This window comes from Budorcas taxicolor, chromosome 9 (genome assembly GCF_023091745.1).
Source record: "Budorcas taxicolor isolate Tak-1 chromosome 9, Takin1.1, whole genome shotgun sequence".
Taxonomy (NCBI): Eukaryota; Metazoa; Chordata; class Mammalia; order Artiodactyla; family Bovidae; genus Budorcas; species Budorcas taxicolor.
In genome coordinates this window covers 86,616,940-86,641,401 of record NC_068918.1, presented here as the reverse complement: position 1 = coordinate 86,641,401, position 24,462 = coordinate 86,616,940, and the positions used below count along the sequence as shown (strand labels likewise).

General features: G+C 47.8%; 1 protein-coding gene across 2 annotated transcripts in view; it reads left to right on the top strand.

Annotated features, from left to right (window-relative positions):
• LOC128053310 (T-cell activation Rho GTPase-activating protein-like) overlaps positions 1-24,462 on the top strand; it is an 86,579-nt gene that overhangs the window by 17,501 nt on the left and 44,616 nt on the right. For both annotated transcript variants that reach the window (XM_052645810.1, XM_052645811.1), the window contains one exon: positions 4,947-5,105. In XM_052645810.1, the coding sequence (XP_052501770.1) occupies positions 4,947-5,105 (159 nt within the window). The remainder of the gene's footprint in view (positions 1-4,946; positions 5,106-24,462) is intronic.

The following is a 24,462-nucleotide window of genomic DNA, read 5'->3' as shown; positions in this document are numbered from 1 at the left end:
TGCTCTCGAAATGTTCCCGACATAGTGACAGGTGAACAAGTAACCACAGGAGAGCAAGACAGGTGTTAGAGACAGAGCAAGGTGCTGGCAAACTCCAAGGAGGCACCCCCTTGTGCCGAAGAGTCAGAGCTGGTTTCAGTTGGATGGGGAATGGATTCTGATAGACAAGAGGGAATTGGCCAGGCCGGAAGGGGCCACTGCAGGTACGCAGTGACACGTCCTAAAGGGCTAGTAGTAGCGTGTCATTTATACACTCAAGAAATTCCTGTGGAATGGTGAATCCTAGTTAGGAGACATAAACTCCTTTGAGAGTCTGATTTTTTTAATTGATGTCCCCAGCCCCCACGAAGCCACCCTTGGACTCCTGTTTAGAAAATCCTCCTGTAGGACATTTAGAGTCTGGAGACCTGGCTTTATCTCCTCCTCTGTCAACATTTATCTTCTGTTCCTCACAGCTCTGAGCCTTGGGTTGCCCATCTGTAAATAGGGCTCACGGATTCTTGCTTGACTCACAAGGTAGATGAGAATTAAAGCAAGGCCATGTAGGTAAAGAGTAGTCTAAATTCTAAACCTTCTGAAAGCCATGTATGAATTTTAGAGAAAATATTAGAGAACTAATGATAACACAGTGATATTTAATGATAACACAAGGACTTCCCTGGCCGCTCAGCTGGTAAAGAATCTGCCTGCAATGTGGGAGACCTGGGTTTGATCCCTGGGTTGGGAAGATCCCCTGGAGAAGGGAAAGGCTACCCTCTCCATTATTATGGCCTGGAGAGTTCCAAACGGGTTGCCAAGAGTGGGACATGACTGAGCGACTTTCACACTTTCACACAATGATAACATCACAGGAGGAAAAGAGGCTCAGACCACAAAGCCCTGAGACTCTCAAAGGCAGTGGCAGCTCTGTGGGATTTTAAGTCTGGGACTAGATCAAGCTCATACACTTAAAAAAATCCCCAGAGAGTTATGTGGAGGATGGAGGGGTTCAGAGAGTCAGGGGAATTCAGGTCTGAGACAAGGAAACCCGGAGAAACTATTGAGTTATGCAGGACAAGCCTTACGCCCAGACTTCAGGGGAAAACACCCTGAAACAGAGTGCCTAGAGAGAGAGGTGTGTCTGTGTCTTTACTCAGGGCGGCTCCCAAAGCAGGCCACCCCAGGGCCCTGGGGAATAGAAGGCCCACATCTCGGCTGCCTCTAAACCCCAGCCCCCTGCGACACATGACCTCAAGCTCAGGCTTTCTACTGCTGAAATCGGTTTAAGAGCACTTTGTTCCTTTTGAAAAACCACCAGTCACTCGGAGAACCCCTAAATGCTTCATCGTTCTCCGTTCTTTATGTCAGATCTGGAGAGAGATGGAGTTCAGGGCAGAGAGTTGGACTAGAGTACTGGTACTGGTACCTGGCCCTTCCAGTGAGTGTCCCTTTGAGCATACTCACTCTGTGTCCATGAGAAACTTCTTTCGTCCCTTACTTGAAGCAAAGTGATGCTGGAGCAGACTTCTGAGTGTTCCTTAGACTGCAACGAGATCAAAGCAGTCAATTCTAAAGGAAATCAGTCCTGAATATTCATTGGAAGGACTGATGCTGACGCTGAAACTCCAATACTTTGGCCACCTGATGCAAAGAACTGACTCGTTGGAAAAGACCCTGATGCTGGGAAGGATTAAAGGCGGGAGGAGAAGGCGACGACCGAGGATGAGATGGTTGGATGGCATCACTGACTTGATGGACATGAGTTTGGGCAAGCTCTGGGAATTGGTGATGGACAGGGAGGCCTGGCATGCTACAGTCCATGGGGTCGCAAAGAGTCGGACACAACTGAACTGACTGACTTGAAGCATGCTCGCAAGCTTGCTCAGGCCGAGAGCTGACTCTGAGTCCAGCAGGGGCCCTCAATATACTATATAAGTCCCCAGGTCAGGGTCTAGGGCAGCGGCTCGGGTCTCAAAAAGCGCAGGCAGCCAGCACTTTCACTGTGAGAAGCCGCCATCCGGCCCCACTTGGCTGGAAACTCATCATTATGTGGAAAGGCAAAGGGCCTCGTTATTTCCATTCACCATGTATTTGCTACATCACTGGTTTCCTATTTCAGCACGTTAAAAAAATTTCCCCTCAGGGGAGAGTGCTGAGGCGCCTTTGTTGTGAAATATGGTTAACACAAGGTGCTTTTTTTTTTCATGACGTCACTCAGAGTAGGTCTCTGTATATAGGAAAACTAACGCCTCTGTGACTGTACAGTCCTCTGGGATGTCAAAGAAATGCAGAGAAGAGGGAAGGGATGGTTAAGGGGAAGAGCAGTGAAATGTGAGGGGAAAGAAAAAAACAGTGTTTAGACCAAGATCAAAATGTGGAAAAGCGCTTGGCGGGGGCAGCATTCTAAAAAAAGAAACCTTACCTACTTCCTCTTGCTGGTCATGGCTTATCTATGTGTCCGTAGTTTTTAAAGCTGAAATGAATAATTATCTGACAGGTTTAGATCTGTTACTCTCAATATAGCTTGTAACATCAGATTTTAAATATTCAAATATTTTTCTCAAATCATCAGAGGCTCTGTATTAATGCTTTTATGTGCTCTAAAGCTGCAGGTGATTAAGGCTGAAATGAGGCCAGCAGTCAGAGCATTGCCCTCCTGTGTTTAAATAAATGCTTAGAATCACTTGACATTTAATAAGATGTTGGCTTTCTGGCTTTTTAAATAGCTGGCAGGGACACTGGGCCCACATTCCTGTATGGTGCTGGTGGACCTCCCCTTTGGACACAGCAAGACTTTTGCCATTTTTCCACAGACCCCACTACTCCCTATTACACACCACAACTATTCACTTTTCCCACCTGGCCCCTCAGGCATTTGAGGGTGCAGCCTCTGGGTCAGGCAGTGAGGCAGGCTCTGCTGGGTGTAGCCAAAGTTGTCCTCTGTACTAGTGAGCTTTTGTCCCTCCAACATATGAAAATAATGAGGCATTTCCAAACAAACTCAGAGGCAACCAAAAGACGTTTATTTATCTATTTTTAAACGATGTGGGTTTTTTAAAATTTATTTAACCATAGTTGATTTACAGTGTTGTGCTAGTTTCAGATATACAGTTTCAGATTCTTTTCCATTATAGGTTATTACAAGATACTGAATATAGTACCCTATGTTATACAGTAAATCCTTGTTATTTGTTTTATATAAAGGGGTGAAAGTGAAAGAAAGTGAAGTCGCTCAATCGTGTCCAACTCTTTGCAGCCCCATGGACTGTAGCTTACTAGGCTCCTCCTTTCATGGGATTTTCCAGGCAAGAGTACTGGAGTGGGTTGCCATTTCCTTCTCCGTATATAAAGTGGTATGTGTCAGTTAATAAACACAGAAGGGAGTTCTAGTTCCCGGGTCCTGTGGTTTGAGTCCCAATTTCTCTACCCTTGAGCTTCCAGGGGCTCTCTATATAGGGGCTTCGCCAGTGGCTCAGATGGTAGAGAATCCACCTACAATGCAAGAGACATCAGTTCGATGTCCCTGGCTGGGAAAGATCCCCTGAAGAAGGGAATGGCTACCCACTCCAGTGTTCTTGCCTGGAGAATTCCATGGACAGAGAAGCCTGCCGGGCTATAATCTATAGGTGGCAAAGAGTCCGACACAGACAGACTAAGTGACTCACACTTCTCTACCCTGGTTCCCTCCCTGAATAGTTAAGTAACCATCAACCAAGAGCTGGAAAGGCTCTACCGCACACACCCCCAGGCTTCACCCGGGCCCCCATCATTTCTGGACCGGAGCTTGTGCTGAGAGTAACTAAGTGAAGGCAGTGGGAGGTGTGGGGTGGGTGGAAAGGTCAGGAGGCAGAGTGGTGCTAACCAGCGGGAACTCTTCATCAGGGCGCTCTGTCAAAGATTGGTGTGCCACATATCATTGATTTCTGGAGAATACAGAGTATTGAAAATGTTCACATTTGCTTTAAATAACAGAAATGTGTCCTTAAGCCCCAGCACAGCTTGATTCAGACAACACATCTGAATTAAACAGAAGGTTCTCTGTATAAAAGTTCTGCCTCCAAGAGTCAGTAGTGCTGCCTTTAGGATGGAAGGAATGTGAGCAAAAAGTTAAAGCGACTGGAGAACAGGCCAAGCAGGCAGCCATCTTGGTAGGCTAATTTCATAGTCACACAGAAGAGTTGCGCACCTCGCCTTCTCTCCTTCCAAGCACGCACGTAGGCACGTATGCACACACGCACGCACGCACATACACTGAGGTCATCCATGCCTGTCGGAAACTGACTGAATGACCCGGAAGTGACCAACCAACAGGAACTGAGTGGTCCCAACTTCCTAAGAATCACAAGGAGAAGATGCTGGAATCAAGTCATGAGTTTCCATGGCCTGTGCCTTGCAGCTGGTGTTTACTCCCCACGCTGCAGAATCATGCTGTGCAGGAAAACCACTGATTTGGAATCATAAGTTTAGATTGCACTGCAGGCTAAATCTGACCACTACAACCCTTAGGGAAAACTTTTCCTAAGTAAGGCAGTCCGAGCTTCCCACCCGTGTGCTGCAAATGGGTGAGAGCGATGCCTCCTCACTGCTCCACTCGGCTCCCCCGCACCTGGGGCCCAGCCAGCCTGTTTGCAGCCTCAGTTCACCTCGTGGTGACATGAAAAGGTTTGGGAAGCATTACCTTGGGTTAAAATTCTCACAGAAATTCTCAACACTTAGATTATAAGCATATATTCGCTATTCACTGACGCAGGACCAACATTTCTCGACTGATGATGCTTTATTGTAAAACCAGTTTTGAAGAGAAAAACAAACAACAACAACTTGCAGTTAGCCTCTTCACTGTTTTCCCTCCTAATTTCCACCCCAGTTAAGCCAGACTCCTGGTGACTTGCTGTTCTGAGCTGTGTCTCCTCACATCCTACCGACCACTATCCCTTAGAGACTCATTCCTATTCTCTTCCACCCAGGAAAGGTCTGGCGTCCGCAGTGTCCCTCCAGCAGTTGGACCTGCCCACCCAGCAGAGAGAGTCTATCCTCCAGTGCCCCGTGGTGCTGACTCAGGGCCCCAAGACCAAGGAGAGGCACCTCTTCCTCTTCAGGGACTGGCTGGTCGTCGCCAAGCAGAGGTAAGTCACACGACTGGCACTGTCTTCCTGTCTGTGAAAAGGCACTTTCTTTCCGAGTCCCCACTGCCTGAAGCATCGCAAAGAGAGCTCCCCCTTCATTGGACAAATAAGACCATGAGGCTGGAGGGGCTGCTTGCCTCAGACAACATCACAGGTGTAGCAGGTAGAAAGCTAGTAGGGCGGTTAGGGTATAGGAGAGCCATCATTTAAGAAGAACTCTTAGTGAACTTGATCTGTTGGGTTGCCAAGAAGCGCTTAAAGTGTTCACAGCAACAAATTTGAAATCAGAAATTTAGAAACTCAGTAATTAAGTTAATGTTAATTACCATGATAATCATTTTTCTCTTTGGGGGAAAATATGCAATTATATGTCTTCAACATTTGTGTTAGATCAGGAGAGGCTACATCAAAAGAAGTGCAGTATTAATTTTCTGACTTGTAGGCTGACTGTGTATCAGCAGTGTCTCTTGATTTCTTTCCCATTCCCCAGAAGGAACATGTACCTGTATGCTCCTTTGCCTCAATCTGCTCTGGGCAGAGAGGGAAGGAGAAAGACCAAGTCTCTCTACCCAACTCCTCACATGGAGCCTGTCCCTTCTCTCCTCCCCCCACCAGTGTCTGATAGATCAGCTGCACCCAAGTGAGAAATGGGACCAATGGTCACCCAGCAACTAAGTAACTCTCTTCATCTCCTCTGGGAAGGGGGAGGAGGGTGCCCAAGAGGCTGGCAGTGGGTGAAGAATACCCCTGGCAGTGCCAGGAAGATGACCTGGACCAGCGGGGATAAACCACCCAGTGGGCAGCACCCTGCCCCACCTTGCCACCTCCCTTGCCCTACCCTCCTGTCCTTTGTTTTGAGGGGGTTCCTCTCCTCCTTCCAGATGGCCCACAAAGCTTAAAGGGAATAAAAAACAACCTTTCCTGGGTAGGGAGAAGGGGGGCCCTGGCCTTGAGCAGTTTCCAAGGTGGCAGCCCAAACAAGGAGTGGTGGCAGGAGCCGCCTGGCCAGGCCACCAGTTGGCTTTGGCTGCAAGAGGATGTCTGATTCTGAATGAGGGACACAGCGGCCCTGAGGACGGGACCCAGGACACCCGGGGTGTGACTCCTTGACCATGAACGCACCTGAGCTCCAGTTCAATCCCAGGGCAGTGACTACCTGGAGGAAAGTCACCTCGGAGCCTGGTCGGGTCTGCCTTCTGGAAATGAGCTGTGCCTGCCGGCTTCTGCGTCCTTTATTGCCACAGCAGGATTCAGAGAGCGCGAGACTCAAGTGTGTCACTGGGCCTGAGCGCCCGGGGAATACCCACCTCACTTTCGGAACTGAGCACCTGCCAGGCACATCACGCGTATCAGCTGGCTTAATCCTCCCAACCCATTTCACAGATGAGGAAGGTAAAGCTCAGAGAGGCTGAGTGCTTGTCGAAAGTAGCGGAAGCAAGCCTAACACTTGCACCCCGTTTCTCAAAGGGCAGCACCCAGATCCTAGAGGGAAGCTCTCTGACTTGAGCTGCACTTCCCAGGGCCACATGCACATCAAATAGGATTCCACGGATTTTTCAGAAAGAAAAGGGTGCGGGGGATGTGTGACAGCCTTCCACAAATTCCACACTGGCAAAGGAAAGCTGGGGTGGAGGTGCTGAACATAGACCTTAGGGACTTGTAGGATCAATCCTTCAGGGAAAGCGTGGGCCTCTGGGGGAAGTTCTGATGTCCACAGTCAGCTCAGGGTCTTCATGCAAAGTGCAGGCCAGAGCCATGGAAAAGATTTGAGAGACCCAGGGTCGTCTATGCAGCAGTGGGGGGAAAGACCCTGCTTTGCGTGGATGATGACTGGGGGTGGGGGGTAGGGGCATTCTACTTCTGTCTTATAGGAAGGAAAGCATTTGCAAGTTTTTTATACTTTCATTTAATTTCCCTTGAAAAGTTCTATTTTAAGCTTTGGGGGAAAACGTGCCCATCTTAAAGAGCTTCTCACACCTACCCACCATGATTAATTTTCTTAGATGCTTAGAGATTTCAAAGAATTCAAAACGTATCTGGCATCCTCCCCTCATATTCCTCCCAGCCAGGGAAGTGTTGTTTTCAGAGCCCCGAGAAATCCCCTGAGGCACAAACAGCAGCTGGGGAAGTCCTGCCCAGCACATCCCGAGAAAGTGAAGCGGCCCCTTCCTGCCTGGTCCGCACAGAGCGCTGTGCAGGCTGCTGAATCATTCCTCGCTTTCATTCAAACAAACACCCCGAGTCCTTCCTCAAAAGGCTCGCTCCTGCCCGCAGCCAGGGGAGAAACCCCGAAGATGCGCCCAGGGTGTGGGCATCTGTTCACAAGGACAGTCCGCCACACGGGCTCTGCACCAAGAGGGGCGCTGTGGATCGGCTGCAGGCACCTGGTCACAGCATCCCAGCGACCTTGCCAAACCTGACCACGTGGCCTCCCCGGCTGCAGGGTTGCAGCCATGCCCGGACCTGAGCCTTCACACACCACTTAGAAAGGATAACACAGGAACCCTCTTCCTCCTCCCAAAGGAGTCATGCTGACAGCACTTGCTGAGTAGGTGGGTCAGATGTCCACACTCCCATGGCCCAGCCCTCGAACGCACTGCGTCTCTTCTAATGGACCTTGTGCTCCTGTCCTGGCTGTTCCTGCCACCTGGGAGGCTGCACCCCTCTTCCCGTGGCCAGCTCTAACCCAGGCTTAGGGACACAGCTCAGTGCACAATCAAAGCACACGCTCTGGAATTGCACTGTTCTATATGCCTCAGTTTTCTCACCTGTAAAGTGGGTATAAAAATAGCACCTCCCTCATAGAGTGGCTTGGGGTGGGGATGAAAAGGGTGGCTACCTGTACAGAGCTTAGAATGGGCCTGGCACTCATGTTAAGCCAGGAGTCCCCAATCTTTTTGGCATCAGGGGCTGATTTTGTGGAAGACAGTTTTCCCACGGGCTAGAGAATGGGGAATGGTTTCAGGATGATTCTCATAAGGAGCGGACACAACCTGACCGCTCGTAAGCCCAGTTCACAGTAGGGTTTGCACTCCTTTGAGAATCTAATGCCCCCGCTGATTTGACAGGAGGCGGGGCTCAGGCGCTCATGCAAGCAATGGGGAGCAGCTGTAAATACAGATACAGCTTTAGTCGCCCGCCACTCACCTCCTGCCCTGTGGCCACGGACCGGTAGTGGTCCATGACCCAGGGGATGGGGACCCCTGTGTAAAGCATTTGCTGTGAAGAACAGTCACTTTCTCAGGTGCTTCCCAGGAAGGACTCTGAGGCCCCACCCTTGGCCCAGAGAGAGCAGAGAAGAAAGCTCATAGCCCTCACTAGCCTGGAAGTTAATTGTTAATAATTAATAATTAACTAACTAGTCACTACTGGCATTGTAGAGGGTGTGCTCTGCCTGAGTCATTCTGCTGTGTCTGGTGGTGATAGAGTCCAAGCTCTCAGGCTCTTTATAATCTGATAGGAGAGGTAGGGTGGACAGAAGGGAAGGAATGATGACTGATTCCTGAGTCTGCTTTAGTTTGGGTTGTTGGTTTTAATTCAAAGAGTGCAACTCCTCTATGTTTGGAAAGTGTAGTCAATTTATCGAATTTAGTTTAGAGTAGAATGTTCTACTGTTCAGCTATGCATAATGAGCTATTTTAAAGAAATTTTGCTATATTTTTACAGGGTTTAATATCTGATTTTTAGAACCGTGAGCCACATGGTTACTTTCCGATCGGTGTGATTAGCATCAGTGAGTGAAAATCTATGACAGTCTCAGCAGCATATTGGCAAGAACACGACCTTTGCCTCCACAGCCAAAGGGAAATGTTTTCAGTTGCATTTTACTATAAATAGTGTGAGACACAAAGAAGTTAAGTGTATTTCATAACATGCCCAGTTGTTTTGAAATGTCCTTAACCCAGAGCAATAGCAGTTCACGGTTGGTAATAACCACCCCCAGGACTGGCTGCAGAGCCTGGGGTGAAAGGAAAATGTGGGGTGCTCGGTTCAAAGAGCAGAAAATGCAACCCAGCACAGGGGTCTTCTGAGCACGGGGTCACCGCACAGGCCACATGTTTGTCGTGGGGCTGGCTCTGGCTGTCCCCCTTATGGAGTTGATGTATTTTAATATTGACATTAATGTATTAACACACTTAAGGAGCTTCCAAGCTCAAGGCCTTGACTTGACATATTTACAAGCGTTTACCAATACTTAACAGGATTTCCCTGTAGCTCAAACAGTAAAGAATCTGCCTGCAATGCAGGAGACCAGGGTTCGATCCCTGGGTTGGGAAGATCCTCTGGAGAAGGTTATGGCAGCCCACTCCAGTCTTCTTGCCTGGAGAACCCCATGGATAGAGCAGCCTGGTGGGCTACAGTCCATGGGGTCGCAAAGAGTCAGACACGACTGAAGCGACTTAGCACACAAGGACCCATAGCATGTGCTTGCTTTTGGGCTTCCCCTGTGGCTCAGCTGGTAAAGAATCTGCCTGCGGTGGGTTTGATTCCTGGGTTGGGAAGATCCCCTGGAGAAATGAAAGGCTACCCACTCCAGTATTCTGGCCTGGAGAATTCCATGGACTGTATAGTCCATGGGGTTGCAAAGAGTCAGACACGACTGAGCAACTTTCACTTCCTGCCAGTCATTGTACTAAATCCTTCACTTCTAGTGACTCACTTCATTCTCAAAAAATTCCTATCAGATAGGAAATGACATCTTGTCACTCATCATTGTCTGTTCCTAGAAGGGAATTGACAAGTCCAGCCTGCACATGAAAGGAGAAAAATTAAACTTCACCTTTTGGAGGAGGATATGCTAAAGGACTCACAAACGTGTTCATGGCGTCATATCAACATGCAGGCTTCGAGGACTTCCTTGCTGGCCAGTGGTTTAGGACCACCTTGCAAAACAGGGGATGCGAATTCGATCCCGATCTAGGTAACTAAGATCCCATAGGCTTCTGGGCAACTGAGCCCACGTGCCACATCAAAGATCCCACATGCCACAACTAAGACTCGACACAGCCAAGTAAATAAATAAATATTTAAAACAAATATATATAGATAGATTGATAGATTGTGTTTAAAACCATGAGATTGGTTAAAATCACCATAATAGTGAGTGTCCAGAAAAAAAGAGAAGGGGACTCAGGACTGAGCCCTGCAATGCAACAACATGCAAAGGTTCCTTTTCTGCTCTCTAGCTAGGAAGCCAGGCATTTCCCAAGGTCACCAAGTGCATGGGTAGTGGAGCTGGACCCAGGCCCCAGGCACTCGGGTTTCAGAGCCTGCACTCTCCACTGCTCGGCTGCCCTGGAGGAAAACCGCAAAGGCCCAAGTTCAGTAAATGAACAGACAAATGGAGATCTGTAAACTGATATTTGCCATTTGGCCTGGTGTCATGATATCCATGAAAATTATCATTTCTTCTTGGGTTCTTGGCCTTGATGTGCGTGGCACCAGATGATGGTGCCCGTCATGGAACCACTCATTGGTTGACACGTTTCTTTGCTGAGCATCTCTCTATATCAGACACCGTTCCAGGCACTTAGGGTAAAATAGACAAAAAGCCCTGCTCTTGTGGGGCTTATATTCTAGCAAGAGGAGACAGAGAATAGACAGGAAACATAATAAACGATCTAGAGATTCCCTGGTGGCTCAAACACTAAAGAGTCTGCGTGCAATGCGAGAGACCCAGGTTCAATCCCTGGGTTGAGAAGATCCCCTAGAGAAGGAAATGGCAACCCACTCCAGTATTCTTGCCTGGAAAAGCCCATGGCTGGAGAAGCCTGGTGGGCTACAGTCCATGGGGTCACAAAGAGTCAGACATAACTGAGCACCTTCACTTTCAGTATGTTGGAAAGTGGTATGTGTTATGGGGGAAAAAATTAGAATTGGGTAAAAGAATCAGCAATTCATAGCAAAGGAAGGGTCCTCATTGCAAAGGGGAATTTTGAGCAAACATGAAAGAAATCAAAGTTAGCAGAGTGGATATCAGTATTCCTGGCCCAGAAAACATCAAGAGCAAAGGGCCAAAGGCTGGCGTATGCCTGGCATGATGAAGGGCAACACGGTGGCCAGGGCGGGCGGAGCAGAAGGAACAAGGGCAGGAGGATGGGAGACATGGCAGCAGGCAACGAGTGCCCGATCAGACACCCCAGTGGGCTCGCAGGAGGCAGGACTCTGGCTTTTCTTCTTTGTGGGGTGAGACGGGAGCCCCAGAAGGGATGGAGCAGGATTGCACTGGCTGCTTTGTGGGAAATGGCCCAGCGTCAGGGCAGAAGCCAGGGCAGAGAGAAGGGTTGGCTCACAACCTAACATCACTCACCTGGGGATGCGTGATCCAGGGGAGTGAGGGATTGCCCTGTATGGAAGCCGCAGCCTGTTTGTAACCTAATCTCAGAAACGGCATTCGAGTTCTTCTGCCATAATCTGTTCAGTAGAAGCCAGTCAGGAAGTTCAGATCACACTCAGAGGGAGTGAAATTAAGCTTCACTTCCTGAAGAAAGGTGGACAGAAAGCTGCGGGGTCATGTTTTTAAAACCATCACATCGACACGCGATGTTATATTTAACAGCATGAGATTGGATAAGATCACCAGAAAAAGAAAGGGGGACCAAGGGCTGAACCCCAGGATGTATCAACATTAAAAGGTTGAGGGGAAGATGAAGACTACCTAAGGAGGTCCAGAATGATAAATTTGTGAAATGGGAAGAAAACCAAGAGAGTGTGGTGCTTTGGAGCTAAATGAAGAAAGTGCATCAAGGAGACTGGTCAGCTCTGTCAAATGTGGCCATCGGCAGGGTAACCCTCCCAGCCCAGGACAGGCCCAGCTCACGCCTGCTTTTATCCTGACCTCATTACTAATAATAACCTCCCCCCTCCCCCGACCACCATTCACTCCTAAAAGCAGCCCAGTTTAGCGATGAATTATGTGCACATCCCAAACAGAAGTCAAGTAACATGAACTGTGAGATTTGTGAATTAGATCCGGAAGTGCAGAGATCACTGGTAACTAGGGGAGACGATCTGATTAGTGGTTTACTGTGACACGTATATCAGCATCCTTTTCATTCAAAGTACTTTTCTATTAGAAGTTATTAATGGGACTTTCCTCGGGGTCCAGTGGCTAAGACTCCACGCTCCCAATTCAGGGAGCCCTCAATCCTTGGTCAGGGGACTATTAACAGATCCCACATGCCACAGTGAAGATCAGAGATCTGACGTGCCACAAGTAAGACTCAGCACAGCCAAATAAATAAACAAAAATAAGTACTATTTGGGTTATTAAAGAGCTAAGCAAAATATTAACTATTAACAGGATTAACATAAATTTGGTACACTATTTCATGTTATAAGATTTGAAAAACCACAAATGCAGTTAGTTCACTAAATTTTAACTCTTTTCAGCCATTATTTGTTGTAATCAACAGTTACATTGAAGTTTGAGTCAGCTTTTGAAAAATTGTGACTATTAACAATGCTACAGAATTAATAGGTTCTTCTTGTTGTTGAAATGAAAGAACTTGACCAACTGGCAAAAAAGAGCCTCTTCAATGCAATATAAGTAGATAAAGTAGAAACAGACACCCCAGGATTTGTGTTTATTCATGAAATGCTTTTCATTTGATAAAATGCATAAAGGCTATGGGGGCTCCCCTGGTAGCTCAGCTTGTATAGAATCTCCCTGCAATTCAGGAGACCCCGGTTTAATTCCTGGGTTGGGAAGATCCCCTGGAGAAGGGATAGGCTACCCACCCTAGTATTCTTGGACTTCCCTGGTGGCTCAGATGGTAAAGAATCTGCCTGCAATGTGGGAGACCTGGGTTTGACCCCTGGATTGGGAAGATCCCTGGAGGAGGGCATGGCAACCCACTCTAGTATTCTTGCCTGGAGACTCCCATGCACAGAGGAGCCTGGAGGGCCATAGTCCATGGGATTGCAAAGAGTGACTGAGCACACACATAAAGGCTATGGGGCTTCCCAGGTGGCACAGTGGTAAAGAACTTGCCTGCCAAGCAGGAGATTCAGGTTTGATCCCTGGGTTGGGAAGATCCCCTGGAGAAGGGAATGGCAAACCACTCCAATATTCTTGCCGAGAATCCCATGGACAGAGGATTGTCGTCTGTGGGGTTGCAAAGAGTTGGACACAACTGAGTGACTGAGCATGCATGAGTGCATAAAGGCTATAGTTACGGCTCAGCAGTAAAGAATCCACTTGCCAATACAGGAGAGAAAAGAAACTCACGTTCAATCCCTGGGTCAAGAAGATCCCCTGGAGGAGGGAAGTGGCAACCCACTCCAGGACAAAGGAGCCTGGCAGGCTACACTCCTCGAGGTCACAAGAGTGAGACACGACTGAAGCGACTAAGCAAGGCTTGTTCCCTGACTCTCCTGGTTGCCCCAGCTCTCAGCTTCCCTGCTGGCTACTTCGGAAGAGATGACCCTTGTCCCTCTATTGCACCCATCTCCACTCAGCCTGTGTCAAATTTAATCAACCTCTGGCATTTACCTGCCCATCACTTTGCACTTCTTGGTGTGATTAGTCACCTACCACAGCTGTGTGTGTGTGTGTGTGTATGGTCCATGCCTGCATGTTCAGACCTGCTCGGGTCACAGGACTCAAATACTACCTCACAGGGACTGTTTGTCAAGTGAAAGATGACTCTTATTAACCTTGTTGAAAAATAAACACTGGCTTATTTCTGGCACATTTCCGAAAAGGAAAGCTGCCATCAAGTTTCATTTTACTTATTTGGTCTCAGATCATTTTTTTCTTGGGGTCTTCGGCTTCACTGAAAAAGAGATTTCCATCCGTAAGAAGAGGAAATGATCCTCATGGCTTAAGTGACCCCTCGTGAGGGGAAAAAAAAAATGTTAGAAAGGAAAATTGTTTATAAAAACTTTCTAAGTGTTTCTGATATGAGTAGCGTTCTCATTTTAACTATCAGAAGCTCTGACATGATTGTTTCCATAAAGGGTCCTACCAGACAGTCTCCATCTCTGACTGGGGGGCTCTGTCTGAGGAACTGACCAGGGTTCACGACCAGTACAGGGTGTCTGGGTTTCTTTTCACAAGAGGGTCAGTCCCAAGCTGAAAAAAACTCAGCCCACTGGGAAGAGGCAGTTAGGGAGGCAGGGCATGACCCAGAGGGTTGGAAATAGACCAAAAACCCAAACCTGGCTGAGAAGTTACTGTGAGATGAATTCCACCGCCTTTACATGGAGCACCTAATTTTATCTTTACAGTCACCCTGTGCATCTGGAGCTATATTAGTCAGCTAATGTCACAGAAATGACACAGAACAGATCATCTGCGGTAGCTTACAGAAACAAGTGTTTGCTTCTTGCTCATACAGCTGTAAGTCACCTTGCATCTGACAGGTGCAGCCAGGCTCAGCTGGGAGTGGGTGCCCACCACAGGTTAAGTTCACGCGTTCCGCAGTGTTTCTGCTTCCGGGACACTCAGGGCTTGTGCTTCTAATGGTAGTGCGGAGATGCAAGAGGGCACACCCAACCTCACAGGCATGCTTCAAGGCCTTTGCTTGCCTCTTGTACCCTAACCACCTGTCCCAACAAGTCCAACGGCCAAGGCCAAAGTCAAGGGTCAGGGACAAGACGCTCTGCCCCCCAGGAGGCCACGTCAGGAATGTGGATGTGTAGCACTACTGTGGGAGCATGAAGACTGGGACCAGTAACCAAATCCAGCATGAGTGCTATTGTTACAGTCATCTTAGGGATGAGGATATACCAGGAGAGGGCGGAAGGCTTGCCCAGTGGCCTGCTAATGTTAAGTGGAGACGCTGACATTTAAATCCAAGCAAACCCCAGAGCTCACAGTTATTCAGGACAGCTCAAAGGGGACCAAGCAGACACTCCTGTGGGCCAGGAAGGACACATTAAAGGTCAGACACAGAGTGGGAAAGTCCAGGGGAAGGAGCAGGCTAGGATCAGCCTAAGAGGACTCCTGCCTGTGCCCGTCTTGTATCCACCTGTACAGATCGCTTCCCACAGGCTTGTTTGTAGAGGTGTCTCTAGGCCAGGGCGTGGAATCACAAATTGGCACACTTTATCCCCAAATAAGGAAGATACTCCCCAGATCATTTCATAATTCCAGTAGCTGTATCTCCTTAAATTTTTCTCTCATTTAAAATGGTATGTAATGAGTAAAACAAAACACTGCTTTATAAACAAACAGGTTGATAGATAAATAAAAGTTTAAAAATATAACTGTAGTATCTTCCAGTGCTTAAGAACTGGTTCATGGGAAGTTTTTCTGTTGCACTTTGGATATGTTTGAATTTATTTCTATGTATATATACATATGTATATATGTGTATATACACATATATACATATATATGTTCATCAAATTCCAAAATTTTTTCCTTTTCCAAAAAGCGAATTTAAACTTAAAGAATTTTGATCAGAAGCTAAAAATCTATCTTATACCCATGTCTAAGATAGGCATAAATTTCAGTTATTTTAAAAGCTATTTTCTACTGTTGTAACCAATTATTGTATGTATTGGGTCAGAAAATGATAAATTCAATATAGCTTATTTTTTAATGTTTAATAACTGTGTTTATCCCTGGTGACTCAGTAGTGAAGAATCCACCTGCAATGCAGGAGATTCATACAGAAGATGTGGCTTCAATCTCTGGGTCGGGAAGCTCCCCTGGAGTAGGAAATGGCAGCCCACTCCAGTATTCTTGCCTGGGAAATCTCATGGACAGAGGAGCCTGGGGGGCTACAGTCCAAGGGGGTTGCAAAGAGTCAGAGACATGACTTAGTGATTCAACAACAACAAGTTGGGTTAGAAAGTAATAAATTCAAGATAGCTTATTTTTTAATGTTTAATACCTGCTTATAACAAGAACAAGGTAAGTATAAAGATTGGTGAGAGGAGTTTTTTTCCATCTAAACTTTTTAACATTTTGGTTTTCTGTTATAGCAAAGTGGTTTCAATTTGGGGCAATATTTCTTAGAGTTTCAGTGAAATACAGTCAGTTGTGTTCTTTTATCAATTGCCTTCTTATTTCTGACCAAATCATAAGAGGCTAATAGATTATGAAACAGTGATTCAAAGAAAGTACCATCAAAGGAGAAATGACAATCCTGTTTTAACCCCAAAATAGATCAAGTTGTAATTCCTTCATATAGAGGTGATGCAACACTACTGCTTTCATGGAAACAGGGATTCTCCTGACTGATGCCGTTGCACAGTTGGTGCACATGCCTCTCATTCATTGTGAAACATCTACCTTAATTTCTATCCAGCTGCAGATCATTGCATGTACTCATTTTGTCTTTGTTTTCAAAATCTTTAAATATAACTGTAGTAAAATTTCCAACCATATTATTAAGATAAATTTGCTATTTAAAAATGGGGTGTCTTGTTTCATTATTAGATATAAAAATTTTTAACTAGTTCATGTTATATAATATTTTATATCTTGTGTGTGTGTTTTAGTCGCTTCAGTCTTGTCCGACTGTTTGTGACCCCATGGACTATAGCCCACCAGGCTCCTCTGCCCATGGAATTCTCCAGGCAAGAATACTGGAGTGGGTTGCCATTCCCTTCTCCAGGGGATCTTCCCAACCCAGGGATCGAACCCCAGTCTCCTGCATTGCAGGCAGATTCTTTACTGTCTGAGCCACCAGGGAAGCCCCTTTACGTCTTAAATGTGATTATTAGAAAATAATGCTCACAATACATCAATCAAAATGTAGAAAAGCAAATTTTAAAAACATCTAAATAAGTAGAAGAATTAGAAAGTTGAGTTGGAAATAAATAGAAATTTTTAAATGTCAAAATAAAGGTAAGAAAATATCTGGTTTGCAATAGAAAACAAAAGCATTTCAATATAGAAGTAAATCTAAGAAAAATGCTCAAGAGAAAGTTACTGCAGTACACCCGTTACTGCAGGAGCAAAGCGGAGGTGGGAGCAGAGCTGGGGACACTTTGGGTGATGGGACCCATGCTTAGAAATGTGGGCCCTGGGCAACTCTGATGGGGACCACGTGGTGATATGATTCAGCAAGCTGAGTGTGCCTTCTCCATCTGGGCACTAAGCTTCCATCTCTGCAAGTTACCTAGCAATGCTTTGCATTGTCACAGACCATCGTGCCCGATGCTGATATGTGTGTATAAATTTACTATCAGTAGTTTCCAGCTTTCTCATTTTCACAGAAATAAAATTTTCCTCAACTGTGCTAGTTAACAATGAGTCCAGTTGAAATCCACTTTACTAAAAATCCGTCCTTAAAAATTTTTGTTTTCTAATGTTACATGGAATGTCAAACCCCTTTTTATAAAGTGTATAGCTAGTACGGTAAAAAAAAAAAAAAAAAAAAAAAAAAAAAAAAACCATAAAATAAAACAGGCTATTTCTTTTCCTGCCACTGTGCAGTGACATTCTTTGCAGGAGCCTCGTCATGTTCTAGTCCGGTGCTTGGAGGTCATTATCCAACATAATTCGCTTTGTCCTCTTTTCTTGGGAGATGAGTGCTGAGCCAGCAGGGCAGGCTTGCCTCCTTTGGGTGAGGCTGCTGGGTTTGGTGGTGGGCGGCATGGAGTTCTGAAGCGAGTGTTGGCTCTGGAGACAGTTTCAGTCCCTCTCGGGTTATTTCTGGGCTCTGTCATCCTGGGTTCCCTCACCTGCAAGATGACATAATCAAGCTCCCTGGTAGACTCTTACTAAAGATGTGATGCCACTATGTCACCTCCTTGGTGCTCAACAGATACTAGTTTTCTTCCTTAACTATTGCTGGAAAAATGGGACTTCCCTGGTGGCTCAGTGGTAAAGAATCTGACTGCCACTGCAGGGGACATGGGTTCGATCCCTGGTCAGGGAAGATCCCACGTATTGCGGAGCAGCTAAGCCGTTGAGCCACAATGATTGAGGCTGTGCTCTGAGGCCCAGGAGCCACAGCTATGAGCCCTCGTGCCCTAGAGCCCAGGCTCCAAACAGGAGAGGCCACCAGCATGAGAAACCCACGTACAAAAAGCCCAGTACAGCCAAACTTAGATAAATAAAATTATAAAAAAACGGAATGAATCTGTAGAATAGTGTGCAGAGGATTTAAGTATGAGTACTTCTGAAAGCTTGTAAGTTTGGTTTGTTTGTTTTTTCTTAAGTCATGGAGTCCCTTGTCCCAGGTCTATTTTTCACAGGAATTTGCGAATGTAATATGGGCTTCCCTCATAGTTCAGTTGGTAAAGAATCCACCTGCAACGCAGGAGACCCCAGTTTGATCCCTGGGCCAGGAAGATCCCCTGGAGAAGGGATAGGCTACCCACTCCGGTATTCTTGGGCTTCCCTGGCGGCTCAGCTGGATAAAGAGTCTGCCAGTGCAGGAGACCTGGGTTTGATCCCTGGGTTGGGAAGATCCCTTGAGGAAGGGAAAGGCTACCCACTCCAGTATTCTGGCCTGGAGAATTCCATGGACTGTATAGTCCATGGGGTTGCAAAGAGTCAAACAAGACTGAGCGACTTTCACTTCCCTTCACTTCTGAATGTAAGGATAAAGGAAAGCTGAAGGGTGGACACCCCCATCACAGAGTGGGGACCGGGAGAGCAGCCCCGGAGGGTCAGTGCTGAGGGCCCCCCACTCCCCTTCCCTCTTTCTCGAGTCTCTGTGATACTATTGGCAACAGGAATGAGGCCTGAGTGTTATGTTTTTTTAAAAGGAAAGGAAAAAAAACAAGACCCTTGAGAGTGTTTCTTCCTTTTCGATGTAGATCATTAAGCTAACTATTTGAGCCAGATGAGAAGGTCAGAAGGTCTCTTCCTTTGTGTGTGCACCGCAGCACTTGGTGAGAGGGGACTCCCCCGTGACCAGTCCCCTGGGCAGGCCACCTTGCCACTGGCGGATGTGGGCAGTTACGGAGCCCAGCGTCACAGAGGGACCACCTCCTGTGATGCACAGGGTGGGACGGGCCCCGGGTTGAGATGGAGTGGGGGCAGGGTGGGCAGGGAGACAGGCTATTCAAAGTGTCTTGCGGGCTTGGTGTGTCCCATACGTACCGGTAAAGCGTGACCTGAACAGCCTCTGCCAGGTGTCCAGCCCTGTGCTGCATTGACCCTGGTCCAGCACCTGTTCTCTTGACCCAAGGGACACTCGCTGCCCACCTCCACCTCCAGAAAAAAACTAAAACGCACAAACTCCTTCCACAGAAATCTCTGCTGGGCCACAAAACCTTCCACGTGCCTTCCAGTGCCCAGATGCCACTGTCCCTGAGTTCGCTCACTGTGGATCGAAGGATGCAATAAGAGCTAACATTCTACTGTTTTGATTCTCTGCCGGGCACTGGACTAATGTTTTTTATATTATTTACGTAATTTGATCCACGTAGCAGCCCACCGCTGGTACGTTTATTCTCACTTTGAAGGTGGGGTAGCTGATGCTCGGGTGGCTGACTTCCTTGCCTGGAACGACAGCTCGGGGAAGCAGTGAAGTGCAGATTTGCAGCGGGGTTTGCCCACAACCAAGCCTGTGCTTTGAACGGCTCCGTGGGGGCTGCGTAGGTCTGGGCCCAGGTGTGTTGTCACTAGTTAGTTTAGGCTTTCTTGATGTACTAGCGAAAAAAATTGCAAAACAAAATTTACGGGAAAACTGTGAACACTTGGTCACAGGAGGCTATAACCCAGTTTTACCAAGGGAATCTGGCTACAGAGGTCATCTAAACTTGCCTTCCCCTCCTCCTCATTCTAGAGCCCACGTGTTCTCTAGTAGCATCATTGAATTCTTGGCAATTCAAAGGTCCTGGAAGAGAATCCATCTTTTAATTCTCCCAGGTTAAAATTTACTCATTGCAGGTCTCTGTTTATTTTTACTAAGTGCCAAGTATTTTTATTTTCTGCCAGAGTATGAGCCTCAGAATGCTGTACTCTGTAACCCCGGGGAAGACCCAGAGCAAGGCCAGGAAGAGGGGAAAGGCAAAGCGAGGGTCATGCCATCTTTGCCGGTTAAATCCCGTTGTCTCTGCAAGAACTTCAGCTTCCTCCACCAGTACTCACTGGAGCGAGTTTGACTTGCAAATTTATACCAGGCTGACAAATAATAGAAGTGAGCAAATGAAATAATAGAGGAACTTGGAACTCTTCATCCTCCACTTAGATCATGCCTCTCCAGGACACTCATTTAGGGCATGTGCACTGACTCAGCGGTAAAGAATCCTCCTGCCGATGCCGGAGACTCGAATCCGATCCCTGAGTTGGAAAGATCCCCTGGAGAAGGAAATGGCCACCCACTCCAGTATTCGTGCCTAGAGAATCCCATGACTAGATGAGCCTGGTGGGCTACAGCCCACAGGGTCGCAGAAGAGTCCCCCACGACCTACTGACTAAGCAGCAATACACACAAAGTCAAGACAGAGGCTCCTCTTTAGGGAGGGGCTGAACAGTGGGCTCAGACAAGAGCAAAATGTCCTGCTTTCCTCTGTGAGTGTGTGTGTGTGCGTGTGTGTGCTCAGTCACTCAGTTGTGTCTGACTCTTGCAGCCCCACGAACTGTAGCCCACCAGGCTCCTCTGTCCATGGGATTCTCCAGGCAAGAATACTAGAGTGGGTTGCCATTTCCTCCTTCAAGGGATTTTCCCCACCCAGGGATTGAACCCACGTCTCCTGCATCGCAGGCAGATTCTTTACCCCTGAGCCTCCTGGAATGCCCCCTTCTTCACTTCCTTCCCCCCAAATCCATTCAATGCTCCAAACCGTGAAACCAACCCCTGCCTGGTCTCCCTTGCCTGCCCAACCCCATCTCATCCTCCGGACCATGAAGACTGATCCCAACACAGCTCCCCACTCACCTCTCTCCCATCATTTCCAAACCTCAGTGTCAGACATCTGAGCTAATTAAACCACCAATCACATCACACCACTCCTGCCGAAAGCCCAGCACCTCCGTGTGGCCTTGAGGGCACTCTGCTCTCCGGTCTGACGGCCTTTGCCTGTCCGCCCACTGTGCCGGGATACTTACAGTTTCCAAAACACCCCGCAACTCCCATTCTTGGGCCTTTATCCTTGCTGACTGCTCCACCACAAGTCTCCTCGTCTTCCTATAATTGTTGCTGGACCACAGGCACCTGCTGGGTGGGGTGAGCCTTAGTCATCCTGGAGCCCCACAGAGCAGGAGCTCGGCAGAAGCTCCCCCCCAGATAAATGGAGAAGTGCCCACCCAGGAGGAGGATTTGGAAGTGTCAGTCTCTCAGTCGTGTCCAACTCTTTGCGACCCCATGGACTGTAGCCCGCCAGGCTCCTCTGTCCATGGGATTTCCCAGGCAAGAATACTGGAGTGGGTTGCGATTCCCTTCTCCAGAGGATCTTTCCCACCCAGGAATCAAACCCAGGTCTTCTGCATGGCAGACAGATTCTTTACCTTCTGAGCTACAGGGAAGTCCCTATCCCACAAAGTCTCTTTTCAGCCAGAACATTTTAGAATAGCAGTACAGGGCAGTGCCATGATCAAGGGCAGCATCATGGTCGAGGGCAGAAGTAGGACCCAAGTTCGGCCCCAACTCTGCCCAGGGAGCTCCTTGGCAAAGTGTGGGGAGTAACAGAACCACAGCACAGAGTGGCAGGAAGGTTGGAAGAGACGGCAGTGCCAGAACAGTGGGGGAAATGCCTGGATCCACGTGGCTCTCATTTTATTTCTTTATTTCCCCTTAATCTCTCTCAAATCAAAATCCAGCTTGAGAAGTGCCTCCCCTTTTCCCTGGGAAGGAGCCAGATGTCCACTTCGCTAGGGGAACAGGCTTAATGACAGAGAGACTGGCGTCCGGTCTGGAGGGTCGGGGGGTGGGCGGCCACGGGGCGGTGGGCTCTGGATTCTGAAGGCCTGGAAAACCCATGGTTCACCACGGAAACCATGACAGGGCTTTAGATTAACACCCGCCCTCCCTTCCTCCCCCGGGGCCCCCTCGAGTGAAAGGATAGAGGCCCCGAGCGCCCGCGGCGAGAAGCCCACTCTGTGGTTTGGCTTTTCCTGTCCTCCCACTCGCTGCAGAGTGGGCCGAGCTGCTGTTGCTCAGGGACCACTTCCCTCGGCTCTCGCAGGCAGCAGAACCCGCAAGGCCAGCACCTCTGACGGGGGCCGTGAGGCCCCAGCAGAGGCCAAGACATTTTCTGTGTCCGCCAACACCGCTCCCTTCTCTTCTGAGTCCAGGAATCTCGCCTGCAATTGCTTTTGAGAAAAAAAAAAAAAAAAAAGCCCCCACGGCAGCCTCATTTCCCTGTAATAACCACATCTTCAAAGGAACTATGGTCCTACTTTGAAAAACGCCAAAGGTGCCCTAAGAGCCGTAGATCTGGGAAATGTCTCCTTTGAGCACAGACCATAAACTGCATCTCTGTGCGCAGTGATCCCTGAAGGTTTCAGTGTTAGAATCCTGTCCGTTTCCCTTCCTCGGCTCTCCTGGAATCAGCTCTTCACACCCCTCTCTGCCTCTCGAGTGCTGGCCCAAAAGGAAGCTCCCATGGAGATCAGTGGTAGTTCCACGGACCAGACAGGACCTTATTTGACTTGAGCTGGAGGCATAAAGTGGTTAATTTGATTCCCGAAGCAAGAAGTTGCTATCGCAAATAAATTAATGACTCATTCTCATGGATGGGCTTGGAGGCGCTGGGAATGGATTAATGTTTTTTATTATCAACAAGCTTTTGTTAAACTTAACCCTGTGCCAGATGCTATGCTGGTGCCTGGGTGCTCTCTGTCCATTCCATCTGGAAGGGCAATTGATCTAAATAAATAACAAGAGTTCAGGTCTCAAAAATCAGCTGGACTCAGAATCCTATTCAGTGTAAGCTTTGAAAGGTGTCCTGTAGTTGTTGAAATTGAAACTGTGGTGTTTATTCAGGGAGATGGTATTGTCTGTGCAGAAGGCAAAAGATCGATTTGGCATCAGAAGACCTGGGTTTCCGTCTCAGCTCTCCTGTGTATTAGCCGTCAGGTTTTAGCAAAGTCCTTGCACCCTTGGTTTCCTCATGAGAGCACCTCCTCGGTGAATCAGAGCTGGAGTTAAATGAGACAATGTGTGCAAAGTGTGCCTTGCAAACCCAGCTTCAACACAGGCTGATCCCTTCATAGGGTTTACACATGAGGTCATTAAAACTTTACAGAGCCATGTTTAAAAGTTGTTTTATAGGAAAGCTGGCAATGCTTCCAAGCATGTTCACAGACTCGGTAGATTTCAAGGTTGAACAATAACATTCCAACCCAAACAACCAAATTCTGGGCAGTCAAAATTCAAGGAGGAAATTATAAGAAGATAGGAAAAATGTGGAAATGATTAAAAAAAAAAAAAAGGAAGGATGTGAGACAGAGGGACAAGAGAAAGGATGCATACGTGGTTGCATCTGACTCTTTGTGACCCCATGGACTGTAGCCCACTGGGGTCCTCTGTCCATGGGATTCTCCAGGCAAGAATACTGGAGTGGGTTCCCATGCCCTCCTCCAGGGAATCTCCCCAACCCAGGGATCATCCCTTATGTCTCCTGCATTGGCAAGCGGGTCCTTTGCCACCAGCACCACCTGGGAAGCCTACGAAAAGACGCGAGGGAAGGGCAGTAGGTGGGAGAGAGGCCAGGGAGAAATCCAGCCTCTCCGAGCAGAGGATGGGGAGCTAGAAGAAGTGAGGGATGTGGAGGCTGGGGTACCCGATGGCTTCATGCAGGAAGGGAACCGTGGTTCCTCAACCCAATAAGATCTTTGCCATCTCAGTTTCTTTGCATTTGCTTCCCCCTTTCTCTGGGACATTCTTCTAACCTCAGCCAGTCACTCCCCTCACGTAACAATACCCTCATTCCCCCGCTAAAGTCTTCAGTTCTCTGAATTGTCTCTTTTGCACAGATGTTTCCTCTACCACTTTACCCGGCGTCACTTGACTAAATGAATGAGTAAATGGCAGGAAAAAGTTGCATAAGCAGATGGAGATCCTGGGGTCTAGGATGCTGGATTTCAGGTAGTTTAGCACCTACGACTGTGATCAGCATTGCTGTTACTTTTTAACAAAGTGTCAAATATCTTCGTAAATAATGAAGAATTCAAATACCCATAGATTGAAGAAAAAAAAAGTCCGATGCAGTGTTTTCATCTCCAGTGAGCTCCAGTGAAGGTAGAGGTTTTGTTTATTCCCTGACACATCAACACTTGGTATCGTTCCTGACGTGTGGCTGGCACTTATAAAAAATTGACTGAACAGAGGAAGTCCAGTTCAGCTCAGTTCAGTCACTCAGTCGTGTCCGACTCTTTGCAACCCCACGGACCACAGCACACCAGGCCTCCCTGCCCATCACCAGCTCCCGGAATTTACCCAAACTCATGTCCATCGAGTCGGTAATGCCATCCAACCATCTCATCCTCTGTTGTCCCCTT